General features: G+C 37.9%; 1 protein-coding gene across 2 annotated transcripts in view; it reads left to right on the top strand.

The window, feature by feature from the left end:
* The first annotated feature begins 9,336 nt into the window (after positions 1 to 9,336).
* Positions 9,337 to 16,958, top strand: part of ogfrl1.S (opioid growth factor receptor-like 1 S homeolog) — a 29,151-nt gene continuing 21,529 nt past the window's right edge. For both annotated transcript variants that reach the window (XM_018265501.2, XM_018265500.2), the window contains exon 1: positions 9,337 to 9,920. In XM_018265501.2, the coding sequence (XP_018120990.1) occupies positions 9,654 to 9,920 (267 nt within the window). In that variant the 5' untranslated portion in view covers positions 9,337 to 9,653. The remainder of the gene's footprint in view (positions 9,921 to 16,958) is intronic.

Here is a 16,958-nt window from a genome sequence, read left to right as displayed (position 1 = left end):
CAATGGTCATCTTTTTTTATGGCCAAATAATTATTTACATGTGTTGTACAGTTATCCTGCTTGGAATTACAGCTATCTGGTTTCTAGAGTTTAATTACTATAGCAACAACGTTGTTGGAGGTTTTAAAGTTATATACCAATAAATTGAACCTGGAGGTTCTGTTGGCTGTAATTTTATGACTTTAAAGCAGGGACAGAGTTACTAATACCCTCTGTATTTTACTGAGATTGCCTCAGAATATGTTTTTAATTTAATTTAATTTGCTGTTATATTCATGAGAAGCCTCTCACCAGTCCCTGTGTTAATTGAAATGTTCTCACGGCTAATGAGGATAACACACTTTACAAGAGAAGGTGTTGATTGATATTGAAGAGAATTTCTAAAAATGTCAGACAATTCTCAATTTAGATCTCTTAGCTGTTCCTAATAAAAGTTGTTCACAGCTTTAAATTATGACATTATTTATTTATTTGCAATGTAATACGCCGTATTACATAAAGACATAAAGCATAATTCAAAAATCCACCTATTCTTGTAAGCAGTAATGAACATTACATGGTGGTAGATTATAAAAATAATCATTATCTAAAAAAAAAACCTTTATCAGAGTTCCCCAGCAATCCTCTCAAGCCCCTGTCTGTGTGTTAAATATGTGGCAGGTGTGTTCTAATGGTACTTGCCAGAACCACTGTAGGAGGTGGGTAGCCAACCCCAACCCTGATTTGACACAAATCACACAATCAAATATAGACTGCAGTTACCTGTGAGGTCTTACTAGCTGCTCATTGGCTGCCATCCTAAGGTCCAAAGTGCTGAGAGCCGCCAGTTCTCAATCACAGCCTGAGGAAGCAAGAAGTGGAAGAGATGGGTGTGCTCCTTTGGTTTTTGGGAACATTTTCCGTTAAGCAACACAATGCACAACTGTTCAATGTACATTCTGTTTATGTTTAGTGGAGTATGCACTGACACTATTTGTTCTTTATGATCTGTGTAGTAAAATAAAAAAATAAATATGAAAAGTAGGAAGTCTTTAATCAATAAATAATCTTTTTTGTTTGTACCAAATTGTGTAGACAAAACATTTAATTGTTTTGACGCTCTTCTGGAAATACTCTTTGTAAAATGATAACATGATATACATTGTATGGATGAGGAACTATGGAAGGATACACTTGAATCAGTATTTGAATATATAGTTGAATATATAGTTGCTTTTAGAAAGGTTAATACAATATCATTTCATGCACAGGAACTACAATAAACCAAAAGTGCTGGCAGAGATGGTCCCAACCTATTTAGATAAATGCCCATGCTGCCACCAGTCTCCAGTGGATTTCAGCCATATGGTCTGTTTATCTGACATAACCTTATCTGATTGAATCCCCTAGAGATGCTTCTGAATCAAGTCACTGATCTAGAACCAAGACAAGCTGACAGAGCTTTCATTTACATTCTGTTTGCGTATGTGCAAAAGTCTATTACACTGAAATGCCCCAACCATAACATTTTGGGAAACCAGATAAACCAAGCGGTGCCCACATACAAACTTCTATATTGAATTGCTAGTAAATTTTGAGATTGAACAAGTGTAAAGACCACGAAAACCTCTAAACTTCGCCAAGTAAAAGTTGTCCAACAGAAGTCAGTGGGAGCTGCCCTGATCAACTTGGCCACTTCATCAATCAATTCAGAACTTTAGCGGTTTTGTTTTCGGATTCTTTTTGCCAGAAATTGTCCAAAAATACTCAAGTTTTTAGAGGTTTTCGAGGGATTTGAATTGTTTAGCTTATCGTTAAGCTATTTTTTTTTGTATTTTTAATATTTGGTCATTAATAAATTCATTGACATTTGTGGTTTTAGAGTTTGTGAGTTTAGTTGTGGTTTCTCCAAAAATGTGGTCTCTCTGGTTGGACAAGCAGGTACGGGATCAATTATCCCAAAACCCATTATCCAGAAAGTTCTAAATTACAGGAAGGACATCTCATATAAACTCAGTTTCATCCAAATAATCAAATTCTTTTTAAAAGTATTTCCTTTTTCTCTGTAATAATAAAACAGTGCCTTGTACTTGATCTAAACTAAGATACAATTAATTCTTACTGGACGCAAAACCAGGCTATTGTTTGTTTTTAAATGTTTAAATGATAGGTATGAAGATTGAAATAACGAAAAGGCCTGTTATCCAGAAAAAGCCTAGCATTCTGCATAACAGTTCTCATACCTGTATATGTAAGACATTATGTGAATTAAGCTGCTAAATGTCTTTACACAGGACTAATTTGCACCTTCAACTTGCTTACTTTGAAGGTTAAAACTCCCAAATTGTTGCCCATCTATTGGCCACCATGGGAATCAGTGTAGGATCTCTTGTCTTTGTATAAATTTTGTGGTCAAGGTTGGACTGGGCTAGTGGAACAGCCAGCAAGCCCAGAACCGCTCCTTGCATGAAGCTATTGCCCCTGCCTCTACCTAACTGGACCCTGTAGTGACCATGAGAAGAAATAGATATGCAGCAGCCCCATGGGCCCCCCAGTCCAATGTTGTTTGTGGTCACAGACTCATTCCACCCACAATGGTTCAAAATTTAGTGGTGAGTACAACTTTCCCTTTTTTGCAATAGCCCAACACTTGCTAAACATGTGTGACCACTAGCGTTGCCACCTTTGTAAAAAAGAATTTACCGGCCAGCGGAGGGGCGCAAACTAAAGGGATGGGGCGTGACACAAAAAGGGGGAGAGCCACACCGTAAAAGGAGTGGGCCACACTGCGCAAGGGGAAGATGAAGAAGTAAAGGTAAATTTCCACCCGAGGGCAAAGCCTTTTGTTTAGCATATTACAAATTACCGGCAGCTACATTGCCGGTAAATTTGTAATACCGGCCCCGGCCCTGGCAGGTGTTTTACCCGCTAGGCCAGTAAAATACCGGCCGGGTGGCAACCTTAGTGACCACATGGTCTCCACTTCTCCTCAGAGTAAAAAAAAAGACAACAGAAGCAATGTCCAGTTTATGCTCATGTTTCTTTATTATGGCAAAAAAGAATACAAATAAGAATGATAGAAATTGATAATGGTATCAACTCTAGATATAAGAACCAATAATTGCATTATACAAATTATCCTATGATAACCAGCATGGAAAGTATGTGTTGGCTAATTGCTATGGCTTACTAGGCCTGGCAACAGTTTTGCATACCATTCGTTTGTACACATAGGAAAAAGTATGTCATACTACAGGTGGGGCAACATTTCTGGCACCTGAAGTTTTCTAGGTTGTTAGCTCAATACTCTGTATACTGTCTGTGCAATACTGATTGATATATGTGCACAATGCAGATATCACAGAGCTGACTAAATTGGCAAACCATTGGATAACAATTGGATAAATGATTTAGCATTCTCTTTACAGCTCTACATAAAAAAAGTTAATAAGTGGGGTAATATGCAAGCAGTTGTAGCTCTCTACTAGAACTACTAGCAGCTGTAGGATTCTGATAGTTTTAGTTCAGCATTATCCAGAGGGCTCCAGGCTGCTCACTCTTAATTTTTGTAATAACCTTTAAGCTTCTATTAAAAGTCAGCTATAAAACAGTCAATTCATTATTTTACAATAGAAGTCCTGTACCTTTGCAATTATAGTTACACTACACAACAATAGTATCTATACTAATACAGAGCTGTAATTAAATATAGTATCAGGCTAATTGCACACAGGACAGATTTCAGATTGCATAGAATTAAATGGAATATCTCAATTAACACAATAGAAGGCAGCAGGGGGGCAACTTTACTCTTGTAGTTGAAATTCGCCCAATGTGCCATCAAACATATTTATAGACATTGCAAATATTGTGAAGGGTTATAATGGTTATTCACATTGTTTATATTTTATATTTAATTGGGCTTATTACCAGATGACGTTCTATTTTTGCACAACATGGGGCTTTGCTAATCAATTTCACTGAAATTGTGCAGATTCAGACAAAGAAACATCCTGTATTTGTGTATCTGTAGGTAACAATAGAATGTATTCTCAGATTGAGCTTCCAGGGTCTTATGTGGAAGCATTTCTTTTATGGTCCATAATTTCCAAGTTGTTATTATCATAATTGTCTCTAATACATTTTCATATTTTAGATAAAATACAACAGCAACATCACACAAATGCATGTATTGTATTCTTCAGCTTTTGCTTTTTTAGGCTTAAATACAAAAACAAAGATAAAATTTTTGTTTTATTTAATTTGCAGATCCAAAATTATCTATTGTTTCTTTGGAGATATATAAATGGAAAAATATTAATGTTGAAACAACAGAGAGAACACATTCTTAGCGACGCTTCATCTTACTGTTATCATATTAAAACATATTATATTAAAAGGAATTCTGTTATGATTTTTATGGTATAGATTCTAAATTACACTGCAAATAATTCACTCTACCGCATAAAATATCATTCCCAACCCAACATATGTATTTTTTTTTTTATAATATTGGTGTGTAGGTAGCCAATTTAGGTCATTTTGCCAGATCATGTGCTTTCAGAAGGAGACAGTGCTGCACTAGGGAACTGCTTTGCTGACAGTCTACTATTTATCCCACTCAATGTAACTGAAGGAGTCGCAGTGGGACATGGATTTTTACTATTGCGTGCTTATATTTACCAGGGAGCTGTTATCTGGTTACCTTACCATTGCTCTGATGATGGGCTACTGGGGGGGAGGGGGGGGAAGGGAGGGAGATGATATCACTCCAACTTGCAGTGCAGCAGTAAAGAGTGACTGAAGTTTATCAGAGCACAGGTCACATGACTGGGAGCACCTGGGAAACTGACAATATGTCTAGCCTAATGTCAGATTTCAAAATTCAAAAAAATCTATAGCAACTAATTTATTAATGGAAGTGGCTTTATAACTAGGTCATTACTTGGTGACATTCTAATAAATCAGAATCCTAAATATATGGCAATTACCTTTAAAGTGGGAATGATCCTGTAGGCTTTTATTTCAGAACCGCTAATGCTGTAGGGCATTTAAGATTTCTCTAGATCCCGTTCTACTTCTGAACGATTCCATTATTTTCCATTAAATTGGCTTTTGGCTCACTGAAATGTAGAAGTAATAGTTCATTTGAATTCATTTGTCCTACATACCATGTTGGGTGAAGTTTATGCTCGTATAATATATTACTGAAAACATTTATGGGAATTGTCATTTATATGATGTGTCATAATGAGAAAAATTACTTTTCTACATTGCACTGTCACAAAAATTTGCGTAGGCACTTAAAGGAGAAAACAGCTTCCCCAGGCCATGTCCTATTTCAATTGTCTTTAGAAAACTAAAGATATAAGTTCACAACATACATGAAAAATAAACTCCTTTTTTTTACCGCCACACAAACCGCATTCTAAATAGCCTAAGCACTGGCATATTAAAATCCCATTTGTAACATAATCTGAAAAATATATTTAGTTACTTGCTAAACTTATTTTTTACTAAGATTAGTAAAAAAAAAATCACAATTTACTGTCCAAAAAAGCTTGTGTAGGGGTAAAAGAGTGGATCACTAGTTGTAGTGAAACGTATTGCCTTGCAGTATATTTCATGTCTTTTTACTTTTGCTTTTGTTCTTGTGTGTTGTTAATGTGTGTGACTATTAGTTTCTTGCAGGAAGGTATATCTGTAGTAGTTTGCTTCTGTGGGAGAGTGAAGGTAAAGCATCCAGGCCATATATAACAGTATGGGCCTACACACTCAACACAACCCATCATTTATATTACTGATTTATTTATTTATTTATTTATTGGTTCTAAAATTAGAATTCTGAATGAGAAGAGACAAAACAAGTCTATCATACTCTTTTATAGGGTTGCCACCTTTCCCCCTGACGAACTCCGGGGGATGCAGGGCCGTGATACAGCAGGGGCAGGCCCACAATGTTGTTGGGGCATGACTGTGACATTGGGGCAGAGCTATGATGTGGCGATCAGCGATTGGCTGATTGTCGCGTCAATCCCAGAAAATCCTGCAAAGTTTTCCTAATTTGGAAAACCGGGCAGCCAGTTTTGACCCGAACTTCCCTCTACAAAACATTAGAAACTCTAGATTGAAATTATATATGGCTGCATGCAGGACTTTTGGGCACCAGTAGAACTTTGCCTGGAGTTGCACTGAGATATGGGTGTTTTTTTTGTTGTTTTTGTTTACAGCTTTGATTGTATTGAGTTCAACTTTTATTTATATACTGTAAAGGTTTTTCATTCAATTAAAAAACCTGCCACAATATAATAAAATGAGGTGCATGAATATGACTTCCCATATATCACCAAAGACTAGTTGTACAGTAAAGTTTTACTAGAAATAACACATCTTGCCACTAGATGGAGCATTGTATTTATGTATAGATCTAAGGAACACTATAGGGTGTATACGTAATGATTTACATGCAACCTGGGTTTTGACAATGGCCAAAAGAATACTATGGAGAGTGATATTAAAGAGCATATTAAAGAGCGTAAGTATTAGCTAGATAAAAATTGCAGATGTATTGACGCGCTACTTATGATTTGGACATAAATATTATAAGTGTATAATTTCTCTGAAGTACTAGCTATCAGTATGGGCACTTGATAAACCCGAAACATGTTGTGGAGCATTTTCCCCCAATAAAAGCACTTTGCAGTCATAGCTACTGCCTTGGATTTGTCCTGCTTTCTATTATAATACTGACTGTATCAATTTGGGTGTGGACACAGGACACCTTGCCGGAGAATCCACCTACATATACTAAAGGTGAGCTACAGCCTATTTATAATTGATTTAGCTATCCGTATGGGGGTTATATAATGAGCAGAAGTGGTGAAAGATACTTTTGAAAAGGTACCATTTAACACTAACAAAGCTAAGGAAGTGCATCCAAAAAAAACCCTAAGTGCATCAAAGTAACAAGTCTGTTCACAGGATGGGTCATTTATTAAAAAGAAAAAATGTATAACAGGCACATCCCTATCTACATGGTCAATGAGACCCTCTACTTAACACTAGGGTTAGTCAGACAGAAGAGATCTGTGACTAGCATCCCACCTTACCTTTAATTCCAACCCTGATTTTGACTTCCTATTAGATTTAGAATGCGTTATTAGAGGTCTAGACAACTGTAAAATTAAACGAAAGTCTGAACAACTATATATAGTACATATAACAAGGAATTAAAGGGAACCTTAAAACAATAAAGGTCATATTTATGGTGCCACCTCCAGCAATAGTATTCTTTAAAGAAATATTCTTTTTCATCAAACAAATCTGGCCCATTATACCATTAAAACTATGTCAGGGTAAATGTCACTTATTTCCAGTTCTGTGGGTAACCAGCATGGCAAAGCAGTTGGCACTTTGGAAAGCAAGGCATTGAGCAATTAAAAGTAAGATTTATTTTAACGTGCAAATATTGCCAGCTTAATTCACCTATCACAACCAATCATCAATCCATCTTACTTAGTCAACTCCTGAGAGCTAAACTACATGAGAGATTTAGTAGGATGCTGTGAGAATGACAAATCGCATCCTTACACGTAGTTGTAGAATATAATAGGACTAATATAAAAAGGTGATGTGTAACTACAACTACAACAAGCCTCTCAGAAGGGATTGCTGCAGCTGCATACAAGATAAAATCTGATGACTGAAAGACCTTTTCTCTCACTGAGATTCATTGACTGTCAGATGCACAGTAGATGCCTGAACAAAATACCCTATCCAAATATGGGACAAATTAATTTGAGGAGAAAAGCTTATTTACATTATAGGGTAGGTAACACTGAGGGGTCAAAAATCTGAATTTCTTAGAATTTTTAGATTAAAAAACTCTGAACAAACTAGAATCCACGGTTTGCCCTTATTTATCAATTAAAAAACTCAGATTGAGGAAAAATTTGACTTTTTTTGGAATGTTGCACAAAAAAAACAGAATTGTTCATGTTTGACACCCGAAAACCATGAATATTTAGGAAAAACCAGCGTCAAACCCCAAAAACTCCAAACTTTTCCTGAGGGTTAAAACACCTTCAAATGGTTAAGGGGACATCTGCCATTCACTTTTACATGAATTTGGCAGCTTTCCGATGGTGTATTTTCAGATTCGACGTGGAACAGCTTTGGGGCATAATAAATTTGCGAAAGAATTGCTTCTTTTTTTACCGCAACTTTTTTAGGTTTTCGTTGACAAAACGGATGCTGCAAAAAAAAAAAATGCACGTTAATAAATAACATAATTAATGTCACTTTGGAGCCAGATTAAATTATTTAGTCTTTAAAGTTTCTGAGTTATTTATCTTCCTGTTCTACCTTTCCCCAGCTATCAATTGGGGGTCACAAACCCCAACAGGCAAAAAACAATTGTTCTGTGAGGCTACAATTTTATTGTTACTTTTTATTACTTATCTTTCTTTTCAGTCCCTCTCCTATACGTATACCAGTTTCTTATTCAACCCACTGCCTGGTTGCTAGGGAAAATAAGACCATAGCAACCAGATAGCTACTGAAATACTTAACTGTAGAGCTGCTGAACAAAAAGCGTACTGAAAACCCATAACAAATGAAGAACAGTTGCAAAGTGTCTACATGATACTAAAAGTTAAAGGTGATCTATCCCTTTAAATACATTAGAGAGTAAACAAAAACAATTGGTGGAGATGGAGATACCTTTTAGTTTGGTTACAATAAAGAATCTGTTGAGAAGGCTGCCAAGTAATGATGGGATTATTTGCAAAGATGAAACATACCTGTGGCTCTCGGGAGCCGTAACTTTCCCTCCAGAAAGGAAAGGGGGATTTTCATGCGAAAAAATGAAACTACAGGGAGGAAATGCAAAATGCAGTAATGTAATTCCCCAAAGAGCTCTCACTTCTCCTCCTCTCAAAACTGCCTGATTAATATGGGATCTCATCTCCTCGTACTGCCACTTATAAGAATGCCTCTGTTTTTCTCGACAGGTACAAGCCTCTCTAATACCCATCCATCCTTCTTCCCTCCTCAGCAACATCTTCCCTAGCCCCGCCTACCGACAACGTCATGGCCAACCCCCATCATTCTTATGGGCTACACAATTATTGTTCTTCCTTCCACCCTACTCTCTCATCATTATGGTGATTACGCAGTGCAAAAGAGAAGTCAGTGCGGATGAATGTGCAGCCCTTAGGAAGAATGGAGGAAAGCCGAGGAATGACGTCGCAGGGCGGAGGGCCAGTGGATGACGTCGCACGGAGGAAGACCCAGGAATGACGTCGCAGGGAGGAGGATGAATGGAAAGCACGGACCTGTCTGGAAAAAGTAAGAGATCGCCTAGTTGAAATGGGGAGGGAGGAGACTGAAAGAGGCAGGCGGGACCTGTCAGCACAAAATAAGAGGAGCTCGCACTGTTACCAGCAGTGGGGAAGATGAGAGAAGAGAATTTTTAACAGTACACAGATTTTAAAGTGGCAGAGAGCAAGACGCACTTGAAAGTGGTGCATCAATGTCCTCAAATGGACACCGTACTGGGGCTCAGCCTGCGGCAGCAGTGTAACGTGGCACTCAATGTACCTGTGCAGCTGCATTTATAGCATACACAAAACAGTTCCCCACCTGCCTGCTACAAGCCGCACACAGCTGCGCCAATGGGGAGCTTCTTCAGTGTAGCCGACTTCAAGGAGCCCACTACAATAGAAGACTGTGACTCCACATGGGATACCGACTCCGGGGGCGAAGAGGAGCAGCCAGAAGCGGATCATGAGGAGGACGAGAGAGAGAAGGCAGAGAAGAGAGAAGATGATAATGAAGGAGAAGTCATCAAGCAGGAAGAGACCAATGAAGGCTGTGATGAGGAGACAACAGCCGAAAGTGTCATAGCAGAAGGGAAGGCAGCGGTCCCTAACTCAGAGCAGGTATAATGTGCCACAGCAGCAGCCTCAGGGAATGTGGGCACCTCGTGTTTGTGTTTCTGTTGCTGCCTGTCACTTCAACAAAATCTTATGCCAGTGTGTTTTAGTTCTTTGCATGTGGGTTAAATAGTGGTCTGTTCTTTTAATCAAGATTCAGTGGCATTTTGTCCGTCTCACATGCCTCCTGTTTATCTAGATCAGGGGTCCCCAACTTTTTTTTAACCGTGAGCCAAATCCAAATGTAAAAAGTCGGGGAGCAACACAAGTATGAAAAAGTCCCTTGCGGTGCCAAATAAGGACTGTGATTGGCTATTTGGTAGCCCCTATGTGGACTGGCAGCCTACAGGAGACTCTACTTGGCACCATACTTAGTTTTTATCCAATTAAAACTTGTCTCCAAGACTGGAATTTAAATATAAGCACCTGCTTTGAGGCCACTGAGAGCAACATCCACTGTATTGGTGAGCAACATGTTGCTAATGGGCTACTGGTTGGGGATCACAGATCTAGATGATTTTTATTGTGTGTGTGTCTTTTATATATGTAACATCTGGGTAGGTTTGGGATTCTGTAATGACAGGTGTTGGCTGCGGTGTTACAGGCTTGGAGTCATTTATTGGCAGCACAGTGCATTTAATGATGGTTCTAAAGGTGGCCATTTCGTTTGGCGACAAAAAATGTTGGGACTCTCCACACACGGTCCGAAAATCGTACCAATCCTCGATTCGTACGATAGGATCTTTGCGTCTATGGCCACCATAAGACTGTGGCTTAATCACCTGAATAATGTTTTCCTTACTGATTCTTATATTTGTGGTGTGGTCCTGTGTGCATTGTTCGAATTGGACTAGGAAACTTTATTGGTTTGTGTGTAGAAGAGGCATCAAATTCTAACTTTATACAAGTTCAGTCTGAAAGCTATGTCACTTGAAACTCTATAGAGGATACTCTCTGCTGCTATTCTGTCCTGTATTTTAATTGCCTTTCTGACTATTATTAGTGCAGCTATTTAGTTAATGGTTGACAAAGCTAGATAAAAGCAGTTTCTACTTACTAGAGCGTGTCATTTAAACTGCCAAATCCTTTATAAAATCTGCAACTAGATTCATATTTTCTCAATTTAAGTTGCATACATCAGGTGTTTTTACCTCTGCGGATCAAGATGTGCAAGAGACTCCCTGTTCATTCTTAATTGAGAGATATTTCACAAAATAATCTTTTGATGGCCCCGAAGTCTTTGGGATGGTCAGCTTTTTCATAAACACATATGACATAGATTGGACTGTGCATTAGTCATAACCCAGCTGGTTCCTCTATCGTTCTGCACTCTCCCGCACAAAAGTCACAGAATCTGGTTCTGTGTTATTATACTCCTAAAGTCAAGACCCCCAAATTCACAATATCTGTTTTTTGCACAGGTAATGAAAATGCAATTCAAACACTTTTAAATGTCCATGATTTTACAGTTATTTGTAAATTTAACAATTAAGCAGAAGTAAGTTTTCTAGGTCACTTAATCAGCTGGATTCTACTAGATTGTTTTAGGAGTCAGAGCCAGGAGTGCCAAGAATATATACTATCAGGCAGACAGGCAATATATTTACAAATAAAACTCACCAAACACTGGCCAATAAAAGCTCCAGAATGAGCCGACAGCTTATTGGTCCATAGATGGGGCCCTCAGTCAAAATTTGTCCTTATATCTATTGGGCAGATATGAAAATACCATTAGGTGAGAACCGCATTGGTGTGTTGATGAGAACCAACAATACTGCAGGCCTGGACCACACCAATGCAATTGAAAGCCCAATTTGGGTGTTATTGTATTATGCCTAATTGTAAAGATGTGTAATTAATTTGAATTACAGTGAAGCAATGTGTAACATCATGTAAGATAAAGAGGTGTTAATTGCAAAAAGCTTGTTAAAGTCAGCATTGTCACTTTTTACGTGCATGTTTCTACACCACTGCTTATCCATAGGTTTGTCCCTTTCACTTTAATAGGTTATGCCAGGTAAGAGGTCATATAAATAAAGACAAAAATGACAACTTTTTAAATATTGTGATTAGTTCTGTTAAATAGATAATTTCTGGAAACTGACACATGGGATCGGATTTAGCAACGTGAGAATTAGAGCTTTTCACAGAAAAACTCACCTACTTTCTATTCATTCCTATGGGATTTTTAAAAGTGTATTTATCAATGGTGTTCACCATTTGATAAATACATTTCTAAAAATCCTATAGGAATGAATAGAACGTGGGTGAATTTTTCTGTGGCAAGCTCTAATCTCACATTTTGAGAAATATGCCCCATGGTGTTGGTTGCATTGGTGTTTATATGTGCATTTCTGTCTCTAGCAGGTCACCAGAAATGCGTTTTAACATAATGTAGATAATGGTGTGTGCCATGTGTCCAAGATTTGCAGAAGTTTGTCCAGTTGCACATTTCTAAACAGATTTCAAAAACAAATTGAATTTTTGGCACAAACACGTGGACAGAAGACAGACCGTTTGGTATAATCGTATTAGTAAAGTAAAACGTTTTACATGATTTAGACCCCCTACTCAGCTCCATTACCCATACTGCCAAGAGGGCTGCTGTTCTCCTGTAGAACAACCGTCAGATCCTCCCCAATTTTTATTTGCAAATCAGGAGCATGGACAAGTTCAAGCCAGTTCCTACTGCAAACTTCAGTATGGCAGCTTTCAAGTCCTCTATGCTTTATTTGCTTACAGATATATTAAGATAGATACTATGACCCCCAACTGAGGCGGCAGCGAAAAAACACCCAATTTGTATAAAATAGATTTTCATCTTTTATCTGAACTGACTCACTTGTCTATTATAAATAGAATGTGTTTCCATTATAAATGGAAAAAATAAAATAGTAATATACCTATTTGCATATGTGAAGTTCATAAGCTTCACTCATAAAGTAAAGTTATAATTTTCTCATTGACAACTTAATTTAAACAATAAGCAGAGGTTGCTTCACAAAGCCGGTCTCAATAATTAAGCAGCATTTATGCAACAGTCACAGAGTTTGGGTACAGATAATAGTCTACTTATTAATCTTGTCCCTTACACTAGTAAGTGATTTGCAGCATATGGTACTATAAACCCAACTATACTAAAAAATTGCTCCTATACACCATCAGCTAGAAGAACACTTACTTTCGGTAGCTCTTCTGTGCAAATTGGAATAATCAGATGACCCACCTTTCCATGATAAACAGCAAAATTGTAGTAATGCATTTGCCATGTGGTGCTTTCCAATGTGTTTTGCTACACATTAATGTGTGTATTAATTGGTCCCATTCATATTTGCAGAAACATTCAGAGAGTCTTATTTAATAAGACTCTCTGAAGAGAATCTATAAGAGAATCTATTGTTATTGTTTTTAGTATCTTATGCCATGCCCATTGGCACACTGATGCCTTGAAAGGCATAGGAAACATGTAAGTGATGCCTGCAAGCAGGTAAGCAGTGTTTGTGGATTAGCTGTTTGTGTGGTTTTGTTTGTGAGGTGATGACCTCACCAATAAAGTGGTACATCTATTATGATATTTTGATTATAGGCTATTTTCTATAATTGTGCCATTGAGAGCATGAGTGGGGGATTATTAAACGCATTACTCCTATTTTGTTATACTTCTCAGCAGTAAGCGCATGCAGTTCATCATGCTCACTATACACAACAATACAAGACATTTTTATTACAATTATTTTGTCTTGTAAGACAACGTGACATTGAGAATTTATTTAAGAACAAGGAAGCATGAAAAAATAGCTTACTAGTTTACTTGTGTATTTGTGATTAAAATTAAAGCAGAACTAAACCCTTAAATTAATATGGTTTAAAATGTCATATTCCACATACTGAACTTATTGCACCGGCCTAAAGTTTCAGCTTCTCAATAGCAGCAATGATTCAGGACTTCAAACTTTTCACAGAGGGGGTCACCATCTTGGAAAGTGTCTGCGGCACTCACATACTAGAGTCCTGCGCGGGTCCATTTTTTGGGACCCGAACCCGACCTGCAACCCGGACCGGCAACCGGCATTCTTACCCGCTTGGACCCGCTACCCGACAGTACCCGCAAGTACCTTATCCGCAACCCGGACCCGCGACCCGCTGACCATCAAGAATCAGGAAGTGCTGTCATTGGAAACCAGAAGTGACATCATCGGAAGTAGACGTGATCAGAAAAAAAAGGAGTAAAACAGGAAGTGCTCTCATTGGAAACCGGAAGTTACGTCATCGGAAGTAGACGTGACCAGAAAAAAGGAGTGAATATCGATATTGAGAAGACCCGTGGCCCGACCCGCAACCCGCAGACCCGCAGGTATAACCGCACCTGGAACTTCTAAATGCAACCCGCAGGGTACCGCAGGTTTTTGTGGGTAACCCGCGGCTACCCGACCCGCTGCAGGACTCTATCACATACTCAGTGGGCTATGAGCCTATGAGCAGCTGTTGAGAAGCTAATTTATATTTATATATTTAAGTTATGTATTCCAGGTACTGTGTGTAAAGTGCCAGTGCTTTGCCTCATTGGAAGCCAGGCATACAGGTTGTTTGTGTGGGAAAGGTGATCTCTTGTATAGAAAGGTTTCCAGAGGCAAGGATTCTACAACAAAACATGTTGGCAGACAGTTATATATATATATTTAGAGTGTTGTCCCCCGTATTTCTCATTAGACCAGCTAGCAGAAGGGCTATGTTTATGGGATAATGAGGGGGACACAATGTTGCATATAACAGTATATTTGTGGAATGATGACTTAACATTATATAAACTCGACTATGAAGATTTTCATTCATCCAGGTCATGGTATATCTAGTGTAGGTAAATCTAAAAACAACTGGACTTGCTGAGTGGAAGAGAACTTCCCACACCAGTCAGTTGAACTGAAGAAGCTGCACGGATGAGTAGTGAAACTTCTTCATTGATTACTCAGCAAGTCCAGTTGTTCTAAGATTTACCTATACTAGATATTATAAAGACTCAGCTTTATGTGTAACCATCTAGGGGGTGGATGTTGAAAGTTGTATTCTGCATTTGCATTATTTCTGTTATGATTACTAGGGAATAAATCTATATTTCCATAATAATGTTTGGGTAATTCAGTCATGAATTTTCCTTGCTTTCTACTTTTGTCTTTAACTACAATGATTGCATATAAAAGTGCATAAATTGTACTGCTAAAAGCTTTACCTGATGCTTAAATATATAGCGGAAATGTTATTGGGGAATGAGAATGAATCATCTGTTTATCATTGGTTTCATTGTAGTACAATGCTCTATTATTAGCTGCACAACTTTGTATAAGTTTGCCCATAATTTCAGTAGCATTATGACTAATGCTATTTTGCTGTGTTGGTGTTAACATCGGGTGCATCTGAACACAGTATTATTAATGACTGGAAAATTCTTACCTTAAAAACCTCTGACTTCTATGTCATAATAACAGTAACCTAGTGTGGGTAGCTGTTTGTTGTATTCTTCTAGTAAAAGGGCATTCCCATATCACCTTCTTACCATCGGTTCACAAACCATAAAATGGAGGCCTATGGTATGGTGATATTTTTAATGTTTATTTGCAGTACTATATATTTTCATGATACTGTTGCAGAATGGTGGAACTGGTTTTGTTATATGAATGTTATAATTTAAAATAGGGTGAACCCCAACAGTTTGACTGGTACCCTCTAAACCTAGACATCTGGCAACTTTGGTGTTTCTACTTACTTGTAGTATAGACATTTGTATCTGGGAAAATAGCGGACATACTGTATTTTAAATCAACCTTATAATGTAGAAAACTTTTAAATATATTCTGTTATAAATGCTGTACTGTTTCTGAAATAAAATAAGTAACCATCCTAACCCCACCCCAGCAAGCTGTCTCTCTACATTCAGGGGCAGATTTATCAAAATGTGAGATTAGCGTTTACCACATAAAAACTTGCCCACTTTCTATTCATTCCTGTGGGATTTTCAGAAGTGTATTTATCAATTTGCGAAAGGTAGAGTTTTCCATTTGATATATACACTTCTGAAGATCCCATAGCAATGAACAGAAAGTGGGTGAGTTCTTTAGTGGTGAACTCTAATCTCACATTTTCATAAATTTGCACCTAGGGGGCAGATGTCAAATTCGACTAGGGAGTTATCCAAACTCGATTCAAAAAATTTTAATTTGATTTTTGAAACTTATCATACTCTCGCCCTTTAAGAATTCGAATTTCACTATTTTAGTCAATGGGAGAGGTGCACGGATGAATTTGGAGATGTTTGTAGCCTTACTCGCATGAATTCGATTTGATGTGCCTCTAAGTGTCAGAATAGGTTATTTTGAATGTAAGCTCTTATACGTGTTCTAGGCAAAGGGAGCATAGGTTCTCCTCTAACTATCAACAAAATCTCAGCATATAGAGAGACAGACTGCTGAGAGGGAGGACAGTGAAGATTTGTGTAGGATCAATGGATGGTTGTATAGGTGAAAGTCTGCAGTTTGGTGGAAGCCAGATCGCAGGGTGTCAAGAATGGAGCTGTAAGTGCAATACTGGACCAGGTTGTTGTAAACAAGCCTTCTCAACAATATGGATACAAAGGGAAATAAATAAGCCTGACAATAGTTGGTTAGAGAGGGAGTATTTTGTTCTTGTTTGAACACAGATAAAAACGTGTCAGCAGAAATTTAAAGGTTTAATAGGTGAGTATGTGCAGGGCTAGGTGTATTGAAAACTGGGCAAAAATGTGAGAAGGACATTAAAGTCAGGCAATTTATGTAACTTCCAGGATACTATTACAGGTATTTGGTAATAGGGGTTTATTCTTTATAAATAAATTGAGGATCTAAATACCTGTCAGCATAGCCTTGTTCCTGTATATTGAAGCATTGCCTGCTCTATGTTTTTCTGGTTCTTTATAGTATAGTTTGATGTTTATTCAGTTATGATCAGCAAGTGAATTGTGCTTTCAACCTGCTACTGCTGACTTTGTATGTTCAGGAAACAGCGTGGCATGTA

Source organism: Xenopus laevis, chromosome 5S, assembly GCF_017654675.1.
Source record: "Xenopus laevis strain J_2021 chromosome 5S, Xenopus_laevis_v10.1, whole genome shotgun sequence".
Classification (NCBI taxonomy): Eukaryota; Metazoa; Chordata; class Amphibia; order Anura; family Pipidae; genus Xenopus; species Xenopus laevis.
This window is presented reverse-complemented; position numbering and strand designations above follow the sequence as displayed.